This window comes from Tursiops truncatus, chromosome 4 (assembly GCF_011762595.2).
Source record: "Tursiops truncatus isolate mTurTru1 chromosome 4, mTurTru1.mat.Y, whole genome shotgun sequence".
NCBI classification, from domain to species: domain Eukaryota; kingdom Metazoa; phylum Chordata; class Mammalia; order Artiodactyla; family Delphinidae; genus Tursiops; species Tursiops truncatus.
The window spans coordinates 73,865,238-73,892,292 of NC_047037.1; the positions used below are offsets into that span (position 1 = coordinate 73,865,238).

General features: G+C 44.1%; 1 protein-coding gene across 1 annotated transcript in view; it reads left to right on the forward strand.

Annotated features, from left to right (window-relative positions):
• The window catches only part of LOC117312091 (integrin beta-5-like), a 77,507-nt gene that overhangs the window by 35,668 nt on the left and 14,784 nt on the right, over positions 1-27,055 (forward strand). Inside the window, exons 6-7 of the mRNA XM_073804644.1 lie at positions 8,473-8,634; positions 10,092-10,187. Coding sequence (XP_073660745.1) covers positions 8,473-8,634; positions 10,092-10,187 — 258 coding nt within the window. The remainder of the gene's footprint in view (positions 1-8,472; positions 8,635-10,091; positions 10,188-27,055) is intronic.

Genomic DNA, 27,055 nt, shown 5'->3' on the forward strand with positions numbered 1-27,055 from the left:
AGCCTGGAGGGGAAGACGGTGCATCAGCTTTGGAGAAGTTGAGTTTTGGGTGACGGCAGACGTGTCTGGCTTTTGGTCCAGACCTGGGACTAAAGCTTAGGAAGGAGGTCAAGTGGGAGAGGTAATTAATTGCGAGCTGTCCAAGCAGATGCATGGAACTCGGGTAAATCTCCTCAGGGACAGTGTTATCTTTGACCTCATCCAGTGCCGGGAGAGGAGGTGGAATCTGCTAGCAGCCGTAGGGGACGGGGGCATCGGACGGTGCGGTGTCCAGGAAGCCAAGGGCAGGAGGGCTTGAAGGAGGCCCTGGTCGGCAGCAGAGAGGCCGGAGGGCAAGGCCAGAGGATGGCTGCGGGGCTGGCGGCAGGACCTCAGCGTGAGCTTCGAGGTTCTCAACGTTGGCGCCACAGTAGGCTCACCCAGGAGCTTTAGAAGACCCCGTGGCTGGGCTGCAGGTCACATCCGAACCGCCGGGCGTTAGCATAGTTGAAGGTCCCTTGAGGACCTTCCATGCAGCTGGGGCAGAGAACCACTGTGCGTGTGGGGGCAGGAGGCGGGTGACTGGGAGCCGCCGGTGAGAGAGACGGTAGGGGCGTGTGGAGAAGTCGGGTTCTATGGAGCTGGGGAGAGGAAATAGAGGCAGCCAGTCTGCCTCTACGACTAGCAGGTGATGAGAGATGTTGGGTCAAAAACAGAGTGTTTATTAGAGTGGGTCGTGAGCATATCTTCAGGCACAAGGAAAGGACGCAGAGGAAATTGACGGATGGAACGGTGCTCCAGAGAGGGTGGGATTTGGGGGCTGCGTTTCCTTGGGGAGGGAGAGCATTTCTTCCCTGAGAGCATTAAGACCAGAGGAGAGGCCAGGGGTATGCGGATGCCTGTTTATTTATGACGGAGAGGCATACTAGGGCTGCAGAACCAGACACTGAGCGCCTGGAACAGACGAGGCGAGTCCTGTGACCTGTGTCCGCGGCTCACCTGAGCACGTGGGAACTGGGAGTTGGACAGCTGGAACAGACCTTGTGGTGGGTTTGATGCAGATTTGACTGAAGAGGAGGCAGGTACACTGCAGGCTCGGCCAGATGCTGGATTTCTGGCTTCGGAGTCCAGCGCCTTTCCGTCCCGCCCACTCGTGACATTTTCATCTGAGGGCTGACCTCTGTCATGTTTAGGAGATTGGCTTTTAAAAATCTTGTTTTTACCCAGAGACTTGGAGAAAAGTTTAGCTAAACAAATCAGTCTGTCTTTTTTTCCTCTTAAAATAGTTTTGTATAAAAAGAGAATACATTCAATCTAAAAATTTAGAAAATGCAGAGAGCAGAAAGGAAATAAACATCACCCGTAACCCTACAATCCAAAAATAAGATCATGTGTTTCTGGATTTAAGTCACAGATTTTCGGCTCCATGGAAATACTGAGGACAATCACTGTCGGTTCTTGACTGTTTACTGCCTGCAGGTACTGAGGAGCGGGGTGTGCTCTTTGTGTATCACTTTGTTTAATCCTCTCAACAACCCTATTAATCCTCTCAACAACCCTATTCTGCCCTCTATCTTTTTTTTTTTTTGCGGTACGCGGGCCTCTCACTGCTGTGGCCTCTCCCGTTGCGGAGCACAGGCTCCAGATGCGCAGGCTCAGCGGCCATGGCTCACGGGCCCAGCCGCTCCCCGGCATGTGGGATCTTCCTGGACCGGGGCACAAACCCGTGTCCCCTGCATCGGCAGGCGGACTCTCAACCACTGCACCCCCAGGGAAGCCCTATTATCTCTATCTTATCGCTGAGAAGCTGGGACTGGGAAAGATTGATTAACATGCCCAATGTCATAAAGACAAGCCGAGGGAAGACGTGGGCATGAACTGATGTCTGCCGTTCATCCGAGCCCACACTCCCAGCTGCTTTGTGGGCACTGCCACCGAACAAAGGAATATGCATAACTGGTATTCCCAGCACAGTATTGACATTCAGTCTGGTCATCTAATTTACTATATTTGAATGACTTTCTGAGCACACCAAGCCTTTATTGAAAAAAACTTTACTGAGGTATGATCGATGTATAATAAACTACACATATTGAACGTGTACAATTTGACAAATATTGACATTTATACATACCCGTGAGATATATATTCACCGTAATCAAGATGACGAACATATATCCTTCTCCCCCGCAAAAAGAGTATTTGTGCTCCTTTGTCATTTCTCCCTCCTGCGTCTCCTGCCCCCTTTCCCCAGGCAGCCACTACTTTGCTTTCTGTCACTACACATGAGTTTGCGTTCGTTAAAACTTCAGAAATCCAGTGTATACTCTTTTTGGCCTGGCTTATTTCACTCAGAACAACTGTTCTGAGATTCATGTGTGCTGTTGAGTGTCATCTGTGCTAAGGAGTGATCGCTTCTTTTGTTACTGAGTGGTATTCCCTTGTGTGGATACACCACAGTTTATTCATCCACCTGTAGATGGGTATCTGGCTTGTTTTGGATATTTGGTAGTTTTTGCCTATTATAAATGGAGCCTATTATAAATGTGTTCAAGCCTTTGTGTGGTCGTAGGCTTTTATTTCTCATGGGTCAGTCCCTAAGAGTGGGAGGGCTGGGTCATATGGTAGGTGTTTAACTTTTTAAGAAATTGCTAAACTGTTTTGCAAAGTACATGTATCATTTTAGAACCGTATGGGCAGTGTCCGCCAGTTCCGTTTCCTCCACATCTCCCCCAGTGTTTGATGTGGCCAAGTCTTTTTAATTTTTAGCCATTCTATTAGGTGTGTGGTAGAATCTCACTGTGGTTTTAATTAATACAAGGCTTTTAAACTTTTCGGTGTGTAAGCCTTCATGGTCCCTGTAGTGACCGTGGAGCCTCACACATCAAGAAGCAAAAGGAGACGAGAAGGAATGTAAAAGTTATTACTAGTCTGAGAGTAGTAACTATAGACCCCTTTTTTAGTGTGTCTTATGTACTAAATACTTCTTAACCTAGGATCAACCCTGCGAAGTAGGATTATCTTCATTTTACAGAGGAAGAAACTGAGGCTGAGAGAGATGAAGTGACTGACTTAGGGTCTCAAAAAACAAACCCTTGAACTCAGCCTCGTCTGTGCCAAAGCTCTCGTATGCTGGCCCCCATGCCACACTCCATTCTGTAGTTACTCCTTTAAAAAAAAGAAAAAGCCACTTTCCCACTACTGATCTCTGCCCCAAACGTGGATACAGAACTTAAGACTTCAAGATAGTCCAAGCAGACAGTAGGAAAATTAGTTCTATTGTAAATTCTCTGTGGAGTCAGTGCTTGTAAAATCTCCAAGCCCAAAAGGCTGAGTGAATGAATAAGCATCTCATTCTGTGCAGCCCGACCTCTGGGCCAAGTTTGTTAACGTCACTTACATAACAAGAGTCCACTTCGGAGAAGACAGAATTAATATTATTAAGCCATGCTACTCTTCATTTGTGGAGCTATTTCTGTTTCAGATGCAATATTCCAATTCAACAAACATTTATCCTGGATCAGCAGTCGTTAGTTGAGAGCTTGCCAAGTACTTTGATGAACTATCTCAATGATTACACACGCTCGGCTCTCCCTATGTGATTGGGTAGTTAGCTTTGCGGATAAGAGGCAGGTCCTCTGAATCTGACTTCTCTGGTCCTTACTGGTTCAGTGACCTTGGGCTAGTGACTTAATGTCTCTGAACACCGGTGTCCTCATCTGCAAGTTGACAATGTATTACCTCCTTCATAAGGGTTGCAGTGAAGATGTGATGGAATAGTGGAGGTGAACAATAAATGTTAAGTATTATCATTCCTGTCTTACTAACAAGAAAAAACTTTGAGGTGTTAAATAATTGTGGTCAAAGCTACACAGGTAGTTGGTAGTGACAAAAAGCTCCCATGCCCACTTTCAAGTTTCCAAGTTCCACGTTATTCTATCTGCTTGCTGTCACCCTCCTTAGGTTCCTGCATGCCCCTTGAGAAGCTGGCGTGGAAGAAAAGGAGGCTGAAAAAGTTAAATGACAGAGCCAGCATTCAAAGCCTAGTCTTTTAAAAGTAGCACTTATTAAAGATAGTTTGGGGAAAAAAAAAAGATACTGCCTCTAATCTCAATCCCAACATCATTATGGTATATTTCGTTTCAGCCTCTGTTCTCTTTTTAGTGGAGAGTGATGCCTGTTTCTTCCATAGTTTGTAATCACACTGTAATTACAGTACTGTATTCTTTGTTTTTCACTTTATATTATACATGTTTACATATAATTTCATACTTTTTATGAACATAATTTCTAATGGTGGAAAGGAGAGATCTCGGTTTACTTAACCGTTCCCGTATTCTGGTAGGGTAGTCACCTCTTTCCTGTTTTGTCACTATTAGTAAAAATACTGCCGTGCGTACTTCAGAATACTTCTTGCAGATAGAGTCTCCTGCGGTAGAATCATCGAGTCAAAAGATGTATATACTTCTTTAAGCGTTTTTTAAAGTGAGGTGTATTGAGGGATGATTTACATAGAGTAAAATTCACCCTTTTTAGGTATAACAACTTAGAGCCACCCCGACAATTAACATATAGATGAAGAAAAGAAATGAAAAAAAAAGATAGAGGTAATTTCTGTCACCTCAGAAAGTTGCCCAATACCCGTCTGTTATTGACTTCTCCCTTTGCAGTCAGCCTTTGGCAACCACCAATCTGTTTTCTGTCCCTCTATTTTTGTCTTTCCGTGAATATCTTCTGAATGGAGTTAGGCAGTAAGTTGCCTTTTGAGTCAGGCTTTTTTCACTTAACCTAGTGCTTTGGAGATTCATCCGAGTTGTGTGTATCAGCAGTCTGTTCCTCTTTCTTGCTGAGTAGTATTCCATTGTAGAGATGTACTACCGTTTGTCTGTGTATTCACCACCTGATGGACATTTGGGTTGTTTCTAAATTTTGGTGATCACGAATTGCTGTTATATAAATATTTGCATAGTAGTTTTTATGTGAGCATAAGCTTTCATTTCTCGTGGATAAATACCAAAGAGTGGGATTGCTGAGTTGATGGTCATTGTATATTTAACTTTATAAGAATATGCCAAACTGGTTTCCAGAGTTGCCAAAACATTTTGTATTCTCACTAGCAATTTATGAGAGTTGTGATTGTTCCACATTCTTTCCAGCACTTGGTATTTTCAGGGCTGTTTTTTTTTTTTTTTTTTTGCCATTGGCATAGCTATCTAATGGCATCTCATTGTGAATGTAATGTGCACCTTTTCTTGTCTTTTTAATTAATTAATTATTTTTGGCTGCGTTGGGTCTTCATTGCTGTGCGCGGGCTTTCTCTCGTTGCGGTGAGCAGGGGCTACTCTTCGTTGCCGTGCGCGGGCTTCTCATTGCAGTGGCTTCTCTTGTTGCGGAGCGTGGGCTCTGGAGCGCGGGGGCTTCAGTGGATGTGGCGCGTGGGCTCAGTAGTTGTGGCCCGTGGGCTCTAGAGCACAGGCTCAGTAGCTCTGGCGCACAGGCTTAGTTGCTCCGTGGCATGTGGGATCTTCCCGAACCAGGGCTTGAACCCGTGTCTCCTGCATTGGCAGGTGGATTCTTAACCACTGCGCCAGCAGGGAAGCCCTGTGCACTTTCTTAATGACTAATGTTGTTGACGATCCTTTCATGTGCTTATTTCCATCCATATCTCTTCTTTGGTAAAATGTCTCTTCAAGTCTCTAGCTTTTAAAGTTCAGTTGTTTGTGTTGTTATTGGCCTATGAGAGTTCTTTATACATTCTGGATACAAGTCCTTTGTCAGATTTTTATTTTTTGCAAACATTTTCTCCCGATCTGTGTCTTGTCATTTCGTTTTCTCAGTGGTATCTTTCAAAGAGCAGATGTTTTTATTTTTTTATTTTATTTTTTAAAGAAAGCTCGTATTTCTTGTATTTTAATGTTTGTTGTAGACAGGCTTCCACTTTATTTATTTATGGCTGTGTTGGGTCTTCGTTTCTGTGCGAGGGCTTTCTCTAGTTGTGGCAAGCGGGGGCCGCTCTTCATCGCAGTGCACTGGCCTCTCACTATCACGGCCTCTCTTGTTGCGGAGCACAGGCTCCAGACGTACAGGCTCAGTAGTTGTGGCTCACGGGCCCAGCTGCTCCACGGCACGTGGGATCCTCCCAGACCGGGCTCGAACCCATGTCCCCTGCATTGGCAGGCAGATTCTCAACCACTGCGCCACCAGGGAAGCCCAGAGCAGATGTTTTTAATTTGACAGAGTCTAATTCATCAAAATTTTATCCTGTGAATCATCTAAGAAATCTTTGCCTCTACCAAGGTCACAAAGCTTTTCTTCTTTGTTTCCTTCAGACGTTTTATAGTTTTAGGTCTGTGATCCACTTTGAGTTCATTTTTGTATACAGTGAGAGCTGTGGGTTGAGGTTCATTTTTTTTTCATATGGATGTCTAATTATTCCAATACCTTCTATCGAATTGACCGTATGTGTGGGTCTATTTCTGGTTTCTATCCTGTTCCACTGGTCTATGTGTCTATCCTTTTGTCAGTACCACACAGTCTCACTTATTGTAGCTTTATAATAAGTCTTGGCCTTAGATAATGAATCCCCCAGCTTCGTTGTTGTTTTTCAAAATTGTTTGATGAGTTTTCATTGTCTTTCCATATATTCCAGTTATTAACACCCCCTCTCAAGACACCCAGTCCTGCCTCCAAGAGAACACACTCATCTCCACTTCTAATACCGTAGATTAGTTTTGTCACAGCTTAGAATGCATCTGTGTTAGGGACCTTCTAGGTTGCTTCCTCTGGGTTCTGAAAACGTGCCCGGCCTGGTCATTGTGCCTTTACCAGCACCTAGAGCAACCCACTCCCCACCCCAACTTCTGCCTCCTCTGTCATTTCTTCTTCCAGTTTCCTTGAAGGGTCCTCTTCACCTTCAGCTCAGCTGACATTTCCTCTGCCCTGGGAAGCCTTCTCTCCTCCTCCCCGGGTTTCCGTTAAAAGTGTATTTATGGCTAAGTAATATTCCATTGTATATATGTGCCACATCTTCTTTATCCATTCATCTGTCGATGGACCCTTAGGTTGCTTCCATGTCCTGACTATTGTAAACAGAGCTGCAGTGAACATTTTGGTACATGACTCTTTTTGAATTATGGTTTTCTCAGAAGCAGCCGCATAGCACAGGGAGATCAGCTCGGTGGCTTGTGACCACCTAGAGGGGTGGGATAGGGAGGGTGGGAGGGAGGGAGACGCAAGAGGGAAGAGATGTGGGGACATATGTATATGTATAGCTGATTCCCTTTGTTGTAAAGCAGAAACTAACACACCATTGTAGAGCAACTATACTCCAATAAAGATGTTAAAAAGCATGCTTATTGTGATACGTTAAAGCTGTGTTTCCACTTGACTGCAAGCTTTTTGAGGTCTGGAACAGGCTGTTTCTTAGACCCAGTGCCTTCCATGGGGACTGCATGTGGTAGGAAGTCAGTAATTGTCTGTTGGATGAACGTTGAGAGTCTGGGAAACTGATTCCCCAAAGGTGAATTCTTTGCTCACAGCTGGCCTCCTGGCTTTCAGTCCTCCCTGGCTTCTTTTCAAACTGCCTTTTCTTCCTTGTGTTACGCTGACTCTTTGTGACTTATTTCCACGCTGCTTTCGGAGCAAATGAGAAAATATCATACCTCTTGAAGGCTGTTTTATCCATCGTTGTGGCGATAAGAAAGAGAGGATGATACCCTCAATCCCTTATCTGCCATAAGGTGATAGCTTTTAACTTGTAAAGTCTGTGAATCCAGTCTCCTATTTCAGTGTCAAGTGTACATGTGTAGATAACCCAGCGGTGTTTAAACCCTTCCTGTATTCATCCTGCTACCCACGTATTTTGGGATGCTCTTTCACTACTGGTATGAAGGCAACCCTATCCCAGTTTTTGTTGCCCTGTATCAGGGTCTAGCTGCTCCTACTAGTAATGACTGGGAGTGTTTTTGTGTAGTATCGGGGCCACGGTGTCTAAATATGAAAAAATAGAGTCCTTCCCTTGCAAGGTAGCTCGTATTGAGCCGTGCCTCTGTCTGAAGAGTGGATACATTGCATACAGTGAAGCAGTAAAGGGAGAAAAGAGCGAGTCTGATTGACCTTAACTACCAGACTAGTTCAGTTCGTGATTGGAGTGGTTTACTTCTACCAGAAAGATGGCCGGTTTTCTCAAATCCTCCAAAGACAGATCTGTCTGTCGGTCATTAGAACACTCTGTTGTGAGTGATTCGTGTCTACTTGGGGGACTGAAGTGATCACTTACCAGTCATCTTAGACAAGGGCAGCCAGCCGAGTGTGTTGAAGGGAGGTTGGGGGGCTACTAAAGGCTGCTCTGTGGAAGGAACTATAGGGGAGGCTAAAAGGGGAGGCGTCCAAGGGGAGTGGCTGTCAGGTACAGAGTCGAGCAGGGAGGGGCAGGCTCCCCCAGGGCAGTCTCGGGTGGCAGCCAGGAAGGCCTAACACCCATCTGTCCCTCAGGAGAAGATCGGCTGGCGAAAGGACGCGCTGCACCTGCTGGTGTTCACAACGGACGACGTGCCCCACATCGCGCTGGACGGAAAGCTGGGGGGCCTGGTGCAGCCTCACGACGGCCAGTGCCACCTGAATGAGGACAACGAGTACACTGCCTCCAACCAGATGGTGAGGACAGGGAACCCCAGCACCGCTCCCGCCGCCCCGCCTATGGTCCGAGACCTCGCCGGCCTTTGCCACCTTCCTCTGGACCTCTACTCACCGACTCTCCACCCCATTCTTGGGACTGGGTCTCTACTCCATCTTCTTCAACTGGGCTTCTAGAACTTCTCCTCGTCATTAACTTAGACCATTTCTCAGGGATTTCTGTAGCTTTGTGCTTTTGTGCCCCCACATGGGGAGTGTTTAGTCGAGGGAAGAGGTGACCTGGCGAGACAGGATGGATCTCAAAGGGGAGAGGTGATTTTGCACGAGGGAGAGGACTGTGTTCCAGCAGAGCCAAAAACTGGGATAGAAGTTATGGGGCAAGACCAGCAAAGACAAGACTTCCTGACTTCTAGAAATGGGTTTCCTGATGCCCTGAGTTCCATCCGTGTCAGGGGTGGGGCGGCAGGTGTCCTACACGGGAGGAGAAGCCCCAAGGACCTTCCATTCCCAGGAGCCTGTCACTGGGACCATGTGATTAAACAGAACTTAGGCAGAATTTCAAACATATGCTAGGCCAGTGAAGTGGACTCTACCTAACTATCAACCAGAGCCAACAATTAAGATTTTTCCACACTTGCTGTACAGTTGTTTCCTCCCCAAATCTACACCCTCTTCCTTCCCAAGCCCATTCTGGTGTTTGGCTAGAGAGAAATTCTTTCTCATTCTTCCTGGACTAGCCTGTTTTCTCCAGTTTTAAGAGGTGGTCAAGAGTAATGGAGTCTGGAAAAAGAACTCGTAACTGTACAACCTGATAACTGTAGAGCTCACCGATGAGGACCCCAGCGTCCATCATCAGCCCTTAAAAGTCCTTCCGGACGTTGCTGAGCTGCCTCGAGGTGTCCTCCCTCCCTTCTTGCTCTGCACCCCTCCCCCGCCATAGCCCAACTTTTAGTCCAAATGTCAGCAGCCTCTTCTGCCCGTTCTGAGCCATGAGAGGACTGAGCAGAGCCTGTAGGGGACATTGGCAGGCCCAATACTGGGCACAGGAAAAGGAAAAATAGGACAAGGAGATCAGGAAGATCAGTCTTAGGGAAGAGAGGGAAGATAACAGGTGTTGACGGTAGGTGGTCGGACGTGGTGGCTCTCCTTTTGGGGACTTCCCCCCTCTGCCCCATTCCTGCTGAAGGGATGGAAACACGGACCAAGTGTGGGAAACCTCCACTCACCACTTCTCTATTCTGGGTTGGAGGGGTAGGAGGAGTGAGTCTAGTTTCGTAGGTGCCAGAGGGTCCTTTCCTGGAGAATCTCCCCCACAGTTTCTCAGTAAGGAGCTGCTGATGGGGCGTGGTTATTAAGGCGCTGCCAGGGGAAGGTGCTTATCGTGGCAAGTGATGAGTTACTGAGCACACGTTGGAGCCACGTGCTCGTGTGTCAGCCTGGGAGAAGTGTTACAACCTTGCCTTTTGCCTTGGCCCTAGGACTATCCATCCCTTGCCTTGCTTGGAGAGAAATTGGCAGAAAACAACATCAACCTCATCTTTGCAGTGACGAAGAACCATTATATGCTCTACAAGGTACACCTGGAGGGAGTGAGGGAGGCTGATGGCCTGAATCTGGGGGCCCTGCTGACCCTGAGATGAATGGGAGATTGGAACGTGGGGTCAGGTGAAGTGTGGAGGCCGGGTGAGGGGTGTTAACAGCCCTGTTCTGTGTGGGCAGAGATCCAGAGGAGGGTGGAATATAGCCCTGATCTGATCTACTGGAAAGTAATAGTATTAAGGAAGCTCTTAAGCGTTCATAGAGCAGTACATACCAAGGAAGTTAAACATATGGTTTCTAATCTGGTAATGAGAAAAACTTTGGACATAGTTTTTCAGATGATGAAACGGAAACACCCAGGGAATAGGGAAGGAAGATATAAAATGAAAATGTACAGAAAGAAAACTAGGCATCTAGGCAGGCTGCATCACCAGTCCCACAGTCTATAGAGCTTTTATGCCTTCCTGCAGAGTACGGGGGACCAGTGGGTTAGTTTGGGACAGGAATTTCTGAAGAAAACAATACGTGTCTTGAGTGAACAGAGCAGTATGTGTGTGAGCCTGCCCTGTCTAAGAGAGACTCTTCCCAGGTCATCCCATGGGCCACCATTATACGTTTCCCTCGTGAATGTGCTCTTTCCCACGATCACAGGCAAGTTGCCTTTCACTAGAACTCTCCTCCAGACGGCTCAGGGAGTGTTCGTGTGAGCCAAGTGTGAAGCCCAGCTCACCTCTGACATCTTTTGAATTGAGAGGTTATGAGAAATTAATCTCCACCTCTAGAACAGCCAACCCCTGTCCCCTCTCTTTACTGCTCTTAAGTATCCCCCAAAGAACCCTTGTCTGATGGTGTGTTTCTGTTGCTTCTGCCTGAGATAATCATTGATAAAATGCCACTTACACCTTCTTGAGTTCTTTATCTTCTTTTAGTCTGAATCAATTTTAGAAGATGAAAACAAGGGAAGGAGGTTGCTCAGTGAAGATAGCAGGGTAGAACATATCCATTCACAAATACCATTTTTAGAGGTCAGTTGCACAGACTGTACTGAGAATGCTACCGGATGCTCCAGGAGGGAAGAGACCCACCTCGGCTTAAGCCAGCCTTGCTCAGAACCAAGGACCTCTCGCTCGGGAGGCATATCCAGCCCAAGGCAGGCTGAGGGTGGCGGGTGTTTCTAGCAATTTCTGTCACTTTAGTAAGTGACATACTGAGGCCTTCGTACAAGTGAAAGAGGAAAGGCAGCCACTTCAAGGCTGCCTGCTTTGCCAAAGACTTCACCCGGAGATACCAGACCTCCTTGGGAAGGCACCATGCACGTTCATTTCCCTCCTAGGAAAAGAGAGGCTGTATTTGAGACCCTTAGAAAAGCTTCCCCTTTCACTTCTGCTGGCCAGGTCGAGGGCATCCTTGAACTGAACCTGGGGTTGCCCGTGTAGTCTGGCGGGGAGAGGGCGAGCACATCCATAATGTATTGACCTTAGAGGATGGAATTCCAGAGAGTTGTCCATTACATGCCAGAGAGGAGGGGTCTCCGAGAAGAAGCATGACATTATGCTAAAAAATATAAACTGTGTATAAAGAAAAATATTAAAAATCAAAGAATAAGGATTTACAGCAAATATGACAGAATGAGGGTTAATATATCTTGATATTCCTAAACCCATACAAATTAATTTTAAAAGGAAAGGAAACCACTAAGAACCCAAGAGATACATGGGCAAAGGACATGCACAGATGATTGACTAAGGAGAAAGTGCAAGAAGACACATGGTCTGAAAAATGTTAACACTTGTAGCTGGAGAGGAAGGGAGACTACCCCTGCCTGGGCACCAAGCATCTTGCATACAGTTTTATTTCATCCTCACAACCATAGTCATGTTAGATGCCATAATCTAAGTTATAAATGAGGAAACTTGAGGTTCAGAAGGGTCGGGTAGCTTATTGACCAATATCAACTGGCAAAGCTGAAACTGACCCCATGACGACTGTCAGGCTCCAAAGACTAGGGATTTCCACTCACCAAGCTGCCTCTCTAGTGATTGTTGTGAATCAAAGCAAACTCTTTTCACCTATTAAATTATCAAAATCCAATGCTGATGAGAGTATGATGGAAGAGTCATTCTCATAAGAGATTATGGGTGGGTGAGTAAATTAACAAAACCCTTTGAACTCTGTCAAGACTTATTAAGAGTCATAAAAATGTTGATTTCCATTGACCCAGTCATTCACTTTGGGGGAATCTTCTCTCAGGGAATAATTCAATATGTGGAAAGAGTTGTGGGCAAAAAGATGTTCATCATGGATTTATAAGAGTGAACAATCGGAAATAACCTAAATGTCGAGAATTGTCTGACTAAACTGGTAAATGTTTACTTTCCGCTTAATAGAATATTATATAGCTATTATAAACATTTGTTATATTATGAAGTGAAAAGGAAAGCAATTATTTCAAATAGTTTTAAAAATAAACCCTTTGATATCAGGATTAAGAAGTGAAGAAATGAGGGAGCTTCTACTTTTTATATTTATGTATTCCTGGAATTTTTAAATTTTATTTTATTTACTTGTTTTTTTGGCTGCATTGGGTCTTTGTTGCTGTGTACAGGCTTTTCTCTAGTTGCGGCGAGTGGGGGCTACTCTTCGTTGTGCTGCATAGGCTTCTCATTATGGTGGCTTCTCTTGTTGCGGAGCACAGAGAAGTGTGCTCTAGGCACACAGGCTTCAGTAGTTTTGGTGCATGGGCTTAGTTGCTCCACGGCATGTGGGATCTTCCCGGACCAGGGATTGAACCTGTGTCCCCAGCATTGGCAGGCAGACTCTTAACCACTGCGCCACCAGAGAAGTCCCTGGAATTCTTTTTTTCCCCTTGGAATTTTTTAATTAAATATTTTACACTTTAAAAAAATAAGGGGTACAAGATGGCAGAGTAGAAGGACGTGCTCTCACTCCCTCTTGCAAGAACACTGGAATCACAACTAACTGCTGAACAATCATTGACAGGAAGACACTGGAACTCATCAAAAAAGATACCCCACATCCAAACACAAAGGAGAAGCCACAATGAGACTGTAGGAGGGGCACAATCACAATAAAATCAAATCCCATAACTGCTGGGTGGGTGACCCACAAACTGGAGAACACTTATACCACAGAAGTCCACCCACTGGAGTGAAGGTTCTGAGCCCCACGTCAGGCTTCTGAACCTGGGGGGTCTGGCATCAGGAGGAGGAATTCCTAGAGAATCAGACTTTGAAGGGTAGTAGGATTTGATTGCAGGACTTCAACAGGACTGGGGAAAAGAGAGACTCCACTCTTGGAGGGCACACACAGAGTAGTGTGCACATCAGGACCCAGGGGAAGAAGCAGTGACCCCATAGAGACAGAACCAGACCTACCTGCTAGTGTTGGGGGTCTCCTGCAGAGAGAGGGAGTGGCTCTGTCTCACTGTGAGGACTAGGACACTGTCAGCAGAAGTTCTGGGAAGTACTCCTTGGCATGAGCCCTCCCAGAGTCTGCCATTAGCCCCACCAAAGACCCTGGGTAGGCTCCAGTGTTGGGTCGCCTCAGGCCAAACGACCAACAGGGAGGGACCCAACCCCACCCATCAGCAGACAAGATTAAAGTTTTACTGAGCTCTGCCTACCAGAGCAACAGCCAGCTACCAACCACCAGTCCCTCCCATCAGGAAACTTGCACAAGCCTTTTAGATAGCCTCATCCACCAGAGGGCAGACAGCAGAAGCAAGAACTACAATCCTGCAGCCTGTGGAACAAAAACCACATCCATAGAAAGACAGACAAGATGAAAAGGCAGAGGGCTATGTACCAGATGAAGGAACAAGATAAAACCCGAGAAAAACAACTAAATGAAGTGGAGATAGGCAACCTTCCAGAAAAAGAATTCAGAATAATAATAGTGAAGATAATCCAGGACCTCAGAAAAAGAATAGAGGCAAAGATTGAGAAGATGCAAGAAACTTTTAACAAAGACCTAGAAGAAGTAAAGAACAAACGAACAGAGATGAACAATACAATAATTGAAATGAAGAATACACTAGAAGGCATCAAAAGCAGAATAACTGAGGCAGAAGAACAGATAAGTGATCTGGAAGACAGAATGGTGGAATCCACTGCTGCAGAACAGAATAAAGAAAAAGGAAAGAAAAGAAATGAAGACAGCTTAAGAGAGCTCTGGGACAACATTAAATGCAACAACATTCGCATTATAGGGGTTCGAGAAGGAGAAGAGAGAGAGAAAGGGCCCGAGAAAATATTTGAGGAGATTATAGTCAAAAACTTCCCTAATATGGGAAAGGAAATAGCCACCCAAGGTCAGGAAGCACAGAGAGTCCCATACAGGATAAACCCAAGGAGAAACACACCAAGACACATAGTAATCAAATTGGCAAAAATTAAAAGACAAAGAAAAATTATTGAAAGCAGCAAGGGAAAAATGACAAATAACATACAAGGGAACTCCCATAAGGTTAACAGCTGATTTCTCAGCAGAAACTCTACAAGCCAGAAGGAGTGGCATGATATATTTAAAGTGATGAAAGGGAAAAACCTACAACCAAGATTACTCTACCCAGCAAGGATCTCATTCAGATTCTATGGAGAAATCAAAAGCTTTACAGACAAGCAAAAGCTAAGAGAATTCAGCACCACAAAACCAGCACTACAACAAATGCTAAAGGAACTTCTCTAAGTAGGAAACACAAGAGAAGAAAAGGACCTACAAAAACAAACCCAAAACGATTTAGAAAATGGTAATAGGAACATACATATCGATAATTACCTTAAACGTGAATGGATTAAACGCTCCAACCAAAAGACACAGGCTCGCTGAGTGGGTACAAAAACAAGACCCGTATATAGGCTGTCTACAAGAGACCAACTTCAGAGCTAGGGACACATACAGACTGAAACTGAGGGGATGGAAAAAGATATTCCATGCAAACGGAAATCAAAAGAAAGCTGGAGTAGCAAAACTCATATCAGATAAAATAGACTTTAAAATAAAGAATGTTACAAGAGACAAGGAAGGACACTACATAATGGTCAAGGTATCAATCCAAGAAGAAGATATAACAATTATAAATATATATGCACCCAACATAGGAGCACCTCAATACATAAGGCAACTGCTAACAGCTCTAAAAGAGGAACTCGACAGTGACATAATAATAGTGAAGGACTTAAACACCTCACTAACATCAATGGACAGATCCTCCAAACAGAAAATTAATAAGGAAACACAAGCTTTAAGTGACACTATAGACCAGATAGATTTAATTGATATTTATAGGACATTCCATCCAAAAACAGCAGGTTACACTTTCATCTCAAGTGGGCACAGAACATTCTCCAGGATAGATCATGTCTTGGGTCACAAATCAAGCCTAAGTAAATTTAAGAAAACTGAAATCATATGAAGCATCTCTTCTGACCACAACGCTATGAGATTAGAAATCAATTACAAGGAAAAAAACCGTAAAAAACACAAACACACAGAGGCTAAACAATACGTTATTAATAACCAAGTGATCACTGAAGAAATCCAAGAGGAAATCAAAAAATACCTAGAGACAAATGACAATGAAAACACGACGATCCAAAACCTGTGGGATGCAGCAAAAGCAGTTCTAAGAGGGAAGGTTATAGCTATACAAGCCTACCTCAAGAAACAAGAAACATCTCAAATAAACAATCTAACCTTAAACCTAAAGGAACTAGAGAAAGAAGAACAAACAAAACCCAAAGTTAGCAGAAGGAAATAAATCATAAAGATCAGAGCAGAAATAAGTGAAATAGAAACAAAGAAAACAATAGCCAAGATCAATAAAACTAAAAGGTGGTTCTTTGAGAAGATAAGCAAAATTGATAAACCTTTAGCCAGACTCATCAAGAGAAAGAGGGAGAGGACTCAAATCAATAAAAGTAGAAAGGAAAAAGGAGAAGTTACAACAGACACCACAGAAATACAAAGCATCCTAAGAAACTACTACAAGCACCTCTATGCCAATAAAATGGACAACCTGGAAGAAATGGAAACATTCTTAGAAAGGTATAACCTCCCAGGACTGAACCAGGAAGAAATAGAAAATATGAACAGACCAATCACAAGTTATGAAATTGAAACTGTGATAAAAAAGCTTCCAACAAACAAAAGTCCAGGACCAGATGGCTTCACAGGTGAATTCTATCAAACAATTAGAGAAGAGCTAACACCCATCCTTTTCAAACTCTTCCAAAAGATTGCAGAGGAAGGACCACTCCCAAACTCATTCTATGAGGCCACCATCATCCTGATACCAAAACCAGACAAAGATCCTACAAAAAAAGAAAATGACAGACCTGTGTCACTGATGAATATAGATGCAAAAATCCTCAACAAAATACTAGCAAACAGAATCCAACAACACATTAAAAGGATCATACACCATGATCAAGTGGGATTTATCCCAGGGATGCAAGGATTCTTGAATATATGCAAATCAATCAATGTGATACACCATATTAACAAATTGAAGAATAAAAACCATATGATCATCTCAATAGATGCAGAAAAAAGCTTTTCACAAAATTCAACACCCATTTATGATAAACACTCTCCAGAAAGTGGGCAGAGAGGGAACCTACCTCAACATAATAAAGGCCATAGATGACAATCCCACAGCAAACATCATTCTCAATGGTGAAAAACTGAAAGCATTTCCTCTAAGATCAGGAAAAAGACAATGATGTCCACTGTCACTGCTATTATTCAGCATAGCTTTGGAAGTCCTAGCCTCAGCAATCAGAGAAGAAAAAGAAATAAAAGGAATACAAATTGGAAAAGAAGAAGTAAAATTGTCACTGTTTGCAGATGACATGGTACTATACATAGAGAATCCTAAAGATGCCACCAGAAAACTACTAGAGCTAATCAATGAATTTGGTAAAGTTTCAGGATACAAAATTGAGGCACAGAAATCTCTTGCATTCCTATACACTAATGATGAAAAATCTGAAACAGAAATTAAGGAAACACTCCCATTTACCATTGCAACAAAAATAATAAAATGCCTAGGAATAAACCTACCTAGGGAGACAAAAGACCTGTATGCAGAAAACTATAAGACACTGATGAAAGAAATTAAAGATGATACCGACAGAAGGAGAGATATACCAAGTTCTTGGACTGGAAGAATCAATATTGTGAAAGTGACTATACTACCCAAAGCAATCTACAGGTTCAATGCAATCCCTATCAAATTACCAATGGCATTTTTTACAGAACTAGAACAAAAAATCTTAAAATTTGTATGGAGACACAAAAGACCCCGAACAGCCAAAGCAGTCTTGAAGGAAAAAAATGGAGCTGGAGTAATCAGACTCCCTGACTTCAGACTATACTACAAAGCTACAGTAATCAAGACAACATGGTACTGGCACAAAAACAGAAACGTAGATCAATGGAACAAGATAGAAAGCCCAGAGATAAACCCACACACCTATGGTCAACTAATCTATGACAAAGGAGGCAAGGATATACAATGGAGAAAAGACAGTCTCTTCAATAAGTGGTGCTGGGAAAACTAGACAGCTACATATAAAAGAATGAAATTAGAACACTCCGTAACACCATACACAAAAATAAACTCAAAATGGATTTGTGACCTAAATGTAAGACCGGACACTATAAAACTCTTAGAGGAAAACATAGGAAGAACACTCTTTGACATAAATCACAGCAAGATCTTTTTTGATACACCTCCTAGAGTAATGAAAATAAAAATAAACAAATGGGACCTAATGAAACTTCAAAGCTTTTGCACAGAAAAGGAAACCATAAACAAGACAAAAAGACAGCCCTCAAAATGGGAGAAAATATTTGCAAACGAATCAAAGGACAAAGGATTATTCTCCAAAATATATAAATAGCTCATGCAACTCAATATTAAAGAAACATACAACCCAATCTAAAATGGTCAGAATACCTAAATGGACATTTCTCCAAAGAAGACATACAGATGGCCAAGAAACACATGAAAAGCTGCTCAACATCACTAATTATTAGAGAAATGCAAATCAAAACTGCAATGAGGTATCACCTCACACCAGTTAGAATGGGCATCATCAGAAAATCTACAAGGAAGAAATGCTGGAGAGGGTGTGGAGAAAAGTGAACCCTCTTGCACCGTTGAATGTAAGTTGATACAGCCACTATGGAGAACAGTATGAAGGTTCCTTAAAAAACTAAAAATAGAATTACCATATGACCCAGCAATCCCACTACTGGACACATACCCGGAGAAAACCATGATTCAAAAAGACACATGCACCCCAATGTTCATTGCAGCACTATTTACAATAGCCAGGTCATGGAAGCTACCTAAATGCCCGTCAACTGACGAATGGGTGAAGAAGTTGTGGTACATATATACAATGGAATATTACTCAGCCATAAAAAAGAACGAAATTGGGTCATTTGTAGAGACGTGGATGGATCTAGAGACTGTCATACAGAGTGAAGTAAGTCAGAAAGAGAAAAACAAATATTGTATATTAACGCATATATGCGGAATCTAGAAAAACGGTACATATGAACCGGTTTGCAGGGCAGAAATAGAGACACAGATGTAGAGAACAAAGGTATGGACACCAAGGAGGGCAAGCTGCGGGGGCTGGGGGGTGGTGGTGTGATGAATTGGGAGATTGGGATTGACATGTATACACTGATGTGTATAAGATGGATGACTAATAAGAATCTGCTGTATAAAAAAATAAAAATTAAATTCCAAAAAAAAAAAATAAGGAAAATATGTAGGATAAAAGCTTGAGAATAACCATACCAAAATATCAACAATATTAGAGTAGAAGGACTATGGGTTTTTCCCCTCATTTTATTTTTAAATTTTCTTTGTAATGTATTACTAAAGATGTAGTTTTATAATAGAAAAACATGTCATTCTAAAATGAAAGTATGGGGCTTCCCTGGTGGCGCAGTGGTTGAGAGTCCGCCTGCCGATGCAGGGGACACGGGTTCGTGCCCCGGTCTGGGAGGATCCCGCATGCCACGGAGCGGCTGGGCCGGTGAGCCATGGCCGCTGGGCCTGCGCGTCCGGAGTCTGTGCTCCGCGGCGGAAGAGGCCACAGAAGTGAGAGGCCCGCGTACCGGAAAAAAAAAAAAAGTTCTCATTGCAAGGAAAAAAAATTATTTTGTAACTGTGTGTGGTGATGGATGTGAACTAAATTTATAGTAGCAGTCATTTCACAGTATAAACACATGTGAAATCATTATGTTGTATACCTAAAACTAATACAATGTTATATGTCAGTTATATATCAGTTGGAAAAAAAAGCAAGGTCTTCTCCTGAAAGAGGAAGAAAGTGTGTGTTGGTGTTGAAAGGCAGGGAGGAGAGAAAGCATCTGAAGTAGCTGTTTGGGAAATGAGAGGAAGCTGATGCAAGACACGGAATAGCATTGGACAGACAGGGAGAACGGTGGGCTTGTGGTAGCAGCAACCGTCACATGAAATAATTTTACTCTAGCAGAACCCAGCAGTAGGTACTAGAGCAGAGAAGGGGGCCAACGGGTTGACCCAGAATTGAGTTTTTGGCAGGTGGCACCAGGTGGGAGGATACTGGCTAGAGGACTTTACTGTGAGTGATGCCTGTGGGTCTGGACTTAGAAGAAGGAAAGGCTTGATGAAAATGAAGGGCTGGGACTTCCCTGGTGGAGCAGTGGTTAAGAATCCACCTGCCAATGCAGGGGACACATGTTCGAGCCCTGGTCCAGGAAGATCCCACACGCTGCAGAGCGACTAAGCCCATGCGCCACAACTACCGAGCCTGCGCTCTAGAGCCCGCAAGCCACAACTACTGAGCCCACAAGCCACAACTACTGAGCCTGCATGCCACAACAACTGAGCCCGCGTGCCGTAACTACTGAAACCCCTGCGCCTAGAGCCCGTGCTCCGCAACAAGAGAAGCCATTGCAATGAGAAGCCTGCACACCACAACGAAGAGTAACCCCCACTCGCCACAACTAGAGAAAGCCCGCGTGCAGAAACGAAGACCCAGCGCAGCCAAAACTTAATTAATTTTTTAAAAAACAGAAAATTAAGGGCCAACAAAGGTTAATATCTTTAATCTGTAAAATATGTTAAAAGCTCATACACTTTCTTAGGCTTCCCTGGTGGCACAGTGGTTGGGAGTCCGTCTGCCGCTGCAGGGGACGCGGGTTCGTGCCCCGGTCCGGGAGGATCCCGCATGCCGCGGAGCGGCTGGGCCCGTGAGCCATGGCCGCTGGGCCTGCGCGTCCGGAGCCTGTGCTCCGCGGCGGGGGAGGCCGCGGCAGTGAGGGGCGCGCGTACTGCAAAACAAACAAACAAACAAAACAAAACAAAAAAGCTCATACACTTTCTTTAGAACATTATGAATAACCCTCCCCGTGAAACAATAGACAAAATTCATGAGCAGCAACTACAAATAACCTAGCAAATATATGGAGAATGTTCAATCTCATTAGTGGTCAAAGAAATGAGAATTTAAATACCGAGGTATCATTTTTCCCCTACCATCATAGGGAAAAAGCCTACTTTTTAAAAGTGAAAATACATTATGCTGATGGATGAAAAGAAAGCTGCAGAGGAGTAAATTAATACAAATCATTAAGAAGATAATCTGGCAACAATTTCTAGAAGCCTCAAAATTTTTATTCTTGAATTAGTAGTTTTACTCCCTGGAATGTACACTAAGGAAACAATACAAAATGAAAAGAAAAAAAGAGAAGGGCACATCCTTCTCGCTCCCTTGCCCCCCAGCACTAGGCTCGTATCCGAAGAACTAAGTCAGTTAACCTTCAGGAATAATGGAACTTTGAGGCCATTAATGCCCCCTGAAGCTCTCTGTCCTCCGATTAATAGGTATCACAGTAAAGCAAGTTTTCTCAGCCTACTTCTCTACAGAGGCAGGTAGGTCAAAGGCCCCCTAACGTCATTGCCATTGATTTCTACATTTCTATTATCCTAAGTTTCTCTTATTAGCACCTTGGTTATCACCCACTAGACCTGGAACTCTTTAAGGGCAGGGACCTCAGTCTTATTTATCTCTTTGTTTTGTATCCACCTCTACTCCTTATGACTAACACTCATATAGTAGATGCCTCATAGATGTTTATAAAATTGGCTGTCATTTCAGCTACTCCCACTCCATTGTGCCCCATTGTCTACCCTTTCTAATTTGTGCATTTGGCTGAAGTTGGCGTCTTTTTTTTAAAATTTATTTTTGGCTGTGTTGGGTCTTCATTGCTGCGTGCGGGCTTTCTCTAGTTGTGGCAAGTGGGGGCTACTCTTCGTTGTGGTGCATGGGCTTCTCATTGCTGTGGATTCTCTGTTGTGGAGCATGGGGTCTAGGCACGCGGGCTCAGTAGTTGTGGCGTGCAGGCTCAGTAGTTGTGGCTTGCAGGCTCTAGAGCGCAGGCTCAATGGTTGTGGCTCATGGGCTTCGTTGCTCCGTGGCATGTGAGATCTTCCCGGACCAGGGATCAAACCTGTGTCCCCTGCATTGGCAGGCAGATTCCTAACCACTGTGCCACTGGGGAAGTCTCAAAATTGGCGTCTTTGTTCAGTTGATTTATTCATAAATGTCCTTGTTTATGTGCCAACCAGTCTGCATTTCAGGGGTGCTATGTTTATGAAAGGACTCTTGCGTCATGTACCTTAAAGCAAGGTTCAAAATCCATTCCTCTCTGGGCCTATTAGCAGTAATCGCTTTCTATAACTGTCACTAATAGAGGGATGTGATAACATGTGGGTAATAAAACATGGTGGGGAATCAGTTGACTCATAGAAAGTTAAAACTGGAAAGGAGCTCACGAAATGGTGGTGTGGCTCAACCTCTATTCTGATTTTACATATAAGGAAACTGAAGACCAGAGAGAGGAAGTTTTCCCAAGGGAGGGAAAATTTGGTTTATGGAAGGGTTGGGATAAGGGTCCAAAGTCTAGGAAGCCAGCTCATTGGATTTCCAGGACACATGTTGTCATCAAAAGCGTATGGGGGACGGTGAGGCCAGCAAGCCCAGCCATGGCGACTGACGTAGTGAAGGCCGAGTCAGCAGGGATCCTGTGACAGGGCTTGGCTGGAGAGCACGGAAGGGCTGTGGGGCAGATCTGGACAAGTGTGTGGATGACGTAAAAACAGTGTGGTGTGGTGAGTCGAGCATGGGCTTTGAAACTTGGGATTCAATCCCTGGGCTGCCGCACGTCCCCTTGTTACGTTACTTCCCTAAGATCCAAGTTTTCAGTCTGTAGAAACTTGCTTACAGAACTGACTTCTCAGAATTGAGTTAAAGGAGACAGTGGATGTGATTTCAACTCAGCACCAGGAAAGAGCTCTGGAAGATGGTGATTGCTGCCATCCTCGTGGAGGTCAACTCTTGGGGTCCTTCTAGGACGTTAAAAGTGAGCACCCATCCCCCCGTCCATCTTCAGAATGCTTCTGGACAGCTCCTACCTTGCTGAGGGAGGACCTGTCCCCATTGGTCTGACTGCGCTCGTGAGCATGGGCTGCCCAGCTACGGTCGGCTGCCTGTTTTGTAGGGCCCACAAGCTAAGAGTGATTTTTACATTTTTTAAAAATTTATTTATTTTTTTTTTGGCTGCGTTGGGTCTTCATTGCTGTGCACAGGCTTTCTCTAGTTGTGGTGATCGGGGCTTCTCATTGCGTTGGTTTCTCTTGTTGCAGAGCACGGACTCTAGAGTGCTCGGGCTACAGTAGTTGTGGCTTGCGGCCTCTAGAGCGCAGGCTCAGTAGTTGTGGCGCACGGGCTTAGTTGCTCTGTGGCATGTGGGTTCTTCCCAGACCAGGGATCAAACCCGTGTCCCCTGCATCGGCAGGCGGATTCTTAACCACTGTGCCATCAGGGAAGTACTACATTTTTTTTTTAACTGGAAAAAATCAAAAGAATCGTATTTTGTGAAATGTGATAATTATGTGGAATCCAAATTTCAGTGTCACAAAAGAAGTCTTATTGGGACACAGCTACACTCATTTGTTTGCACGTTGTCCACAGCAGCTTTCATGCTACCATTGCAGGGTCGATCAGTCATAACAGATTATGGGTGACATGACATGACACTCTGATCACTTCACACTGCTGCTCAGCACACTACACACCACGGTGGAACAGTTTTAACCCAACAGTGTTTCAAATGCCATGCGTAGTAATACCATGCCATTTTGTGACATATAGTTGATGTACAACATTATGTTAGTTTCAGGAGTACCTCATAACGATTTGACATTTACATACGTTATAAAAGGACCACCACGATAAGTCCACAGATAAGCAATAATTTGTCCTCATACAAAGTTATTACAATATTCTTAACCATATTCCTTATGCTGTATGTTACATCCTTGTGTATTTACTACATAACTGGAGTTTTACAACACTTCATCCCCTTTACCTGTTTCCTTCACCGCCACCCCGTTCCCTTCTGGCAACCACCCATTTATTCTCAGTATCTATGAGTCTCCTTTCATTTTGTTTTATTCGTGTGATTGCTTTGCTTTTTAGACTCCACATATAAGTGAGATGATGCGGTATTTGTCTTTCTCTGTCTGGCTTATTTCACTTAGCATAATAGCCTCTAGATCCATCCATGTTGTCACAAATGACAACCTTTCTTTTTCATGGCTGAGTAATACTCCACTCTGTATATATACCACATCTTCTTTATTCATATATCAATAGGACACTTAGGTTGCTTCCATATCTTGGCTACTGTAAATAATGCTGCAATGAATATTTCTTGTTCCTGCCAAGCTCAGCTAGACATTGTAAACATCACAGCATTTCCATACCCACTCTCCCCTGGGAACTGTTTAGGACTGAAAATGGGAGGACCTTCTGCTGTCCACCCGCAAGCTGGCCCTAGTACTTGTCCTACCTGTGCATCTCACCTGGCAATGTGCAGCCTCCACCTCAGGAGGGGATTTGCCAGTAAATAAAAGCTAAAAAATATTTTGAGACCCTTGGACTTAAAGAACTCCAGCAGTGCACAGTCATTTTCCAATTGTGTGAGAAGTAATGAAAGGTAAGGGGCACAATATATAGATTATATAGGGAAGAGTCCTCCTGTCTTGGATATTGATCAGCCAGGACAACTTTAAACCCCCAGAACTGGATGGTATCGACAGGAAGCCACCTGACGCAGCAAACATGAACTTCAGATAAGAAAGATACAAGGGAGAGGCCAGGGAAAAGAAATGCAGGTGGATTTTTATTGACCTCATAAAAACTGACATCATCACCAGAAGGCCTGGGCTCTAACAGCTGGTACGAGACACTCCCTAACAGATTCCTGGCTCTTTTTCCCAGATCACGATGTGAGGCCTGAGTCCGCTCAGCTCTCTGAGCCTCAGTGTCCTGATCAGGGAAGTGGGGATAATAAGTGTTGCCTCCCAGAGTTGTTGTGAGGATGAAAAGGGAGAATTCATATGGAAACACTCTGTAAACTACAAAGAAACATAACACAGATGGGTTCTCTTCAATAGGGCCATCCTGTCACCAAAAGAAAGACAGACAAGTACAGGATTAATGAGTCATTTCACTAGTAACTGGTCCTGAAGACCTCGGACTTGCCATCCAAGCTTTCTTGTCATTTCCCCTTCCCTCCTTCTCCAACCTGCTCCCCATATCATGAAGGGATTAATGGGTTAAAAATCGTAAGCTCTGTCCAGGTAGGAACCAAGTCTGTCCTGCTCAACATGGTATGCTCAGTACCTGGCACCTAGCAGGCATTCACTAAAACAAAGAATAGGTGAATGGGTGGATAAATCGTCCAACAGAAAAAGTAAATTGAAGTTAAAGTTCCGGGAGATCTACCCCCTTCAGTAGCTGCAGGCTGATGACTTGCTGACGGCAGATAAATATGTAGCTTTGACATGTAACTGAACAGGGACCTCTAGCAAAGATCTCTTGTATCAAAGTTCAAGGAAACATTTGTGTACCAAACAATTTAAAGACATACTATAAAGCCATTCACGTGATGAATTATGGAACAACTATATAATGAAACACCACTCAACAAATAAAAGGAACAAAAACAACAGATTTCTGTATATTAATTTTGTATCCTGCAACTTACTGAATTTATTTAATAGTTCTAATAGTTTTTTGATGGCGTCCTTAGGATTTTCTATATATATTATTATGTCATCTGCAAATAGTGACAGTTTTACTTCTTCCTTTCAAATTTGGATTCCTTTTATTTCTTTTTCTTGCCTGATTGCTGTGGCTAGAATTTCCAATATTGTGTTGAATAAGATAGCAACAGTGGGCATCTTTGTCTTCTTCCTGATTTTAGCGGAAAGGCTTTCAGCTTTTCACCATTGAGTATGATGTTGGATCTAGGTTTGTTGTAGACAGGCTTTATTATGTTGAGGTATGTTCCTTCTATACCCACTTGGTTGAGAGTTTTTATCATAAATGAGTGTTGAATTTTGTCAAAAGCTTTTTCTGCATCTATTGAGATGATCATATGATTATTATTTTTCAGTTTGTTAATGTGGTGTATCACATTGATTGATTTGCAGATATTGAACCATCCTTCCATCCCTGGGAAAATCCCACTTAATCATGGTGTATGATTCTTTTAATGTATTGTTGAATTCAATTTGCTAATATTCTGTTGAGGATTTTTGCCTCTACCTTCATCAGTGATATTGGGCCTGTAATGTTCTTTTTTGTGTGGAATCTTTGTCTGGTTTTGGTGTCAGGGTGATGCCGGCCTCATAGAATGCATTCAGAAGCATTCCTTCCACTTCCGGTTTTTGCAGTAGTCTGAGAAAGATGGGTGTCAAGTCTTCTCTAAATGTTTGGTAGCTACTGAGTCAGGCCAGACCCCAGCCCTACCTCCATGTGTACCCACAGAGCCTGCAGCTGCTATTGCTGGACCTGCCCCACCCACTGGAGCACCAGTAATATGCTCATATATCCCTCAGGCACTGAGTTCACAAACCCACCAGCAGAACATAAATCTACAGATTACATAGCCACTGGGACACAGCTCAGATTTCAGCCCTGCTTCCGAAGTCACGAGGCCCCTAGGGATTGGCTTGGATTTTAGCTCCACCTCCACGTGTGGACAACCCGCCAGCGCTTGCGTGCTCCCAGAGCTCGTGGAGGTGGAGCTGCGCCTGCTGTGAGAATGAGTCTGCTATGACGGGCCCCAACCCTCCCTTCGAGTGTGTGTGTTACCAATGAGACTTTAATGGCGGACCTGGGCTCCTTCCTGTGCCCACCTCCAGTTGGGGTTTGGACCACACTCCAGCCCCTTCAGGCTGTCTGCACACAGCCAACCCCAGTCCTCTCCCTGGTTCTGTCCTCTGAAGCCCAAGTTTTGGCACCCAGACCCTGCACACACCAGTAAATGCACATCTTGGGCTGAAGGGTGCAGGAATGTGGCAGGACCCTCTGCTAGTCTCTCTCTGTTCTGCCTGCTACAAGCTGGCTGCTGTGCTCTCCTCTGAGCCTCTGAAGCTCCCTTTCAGTTCCGACTGATCTCCCAACTGTTAAAAGGGGTTCCCAGGGTAAAGGAACCTTTCCTCTTTCACAACTCCCTCCCAGGGGTGCAGGTCCCATCCTGATTCCTTTTTCCTTTTCTTTCATCCTACCCAGTTATGTGGTGATATTTTTTGCAATTTTGGTTCTATGAGAACTTCTGCCAGCATTCAGCAGTTATTCTGTGAGAATTGTTCCACATGTAGATGTATTTTTGATGTATTTGTGGGAGGAGGTGAGTGAGTTCCACATCCTTCTATTCCTCCATCTTGATCCAGCCCCCTCAAGTCTTTCCTGTTCTGTTCCTTTGGGTGGAATGTTATATATATATCTATGAAATCCGTCTG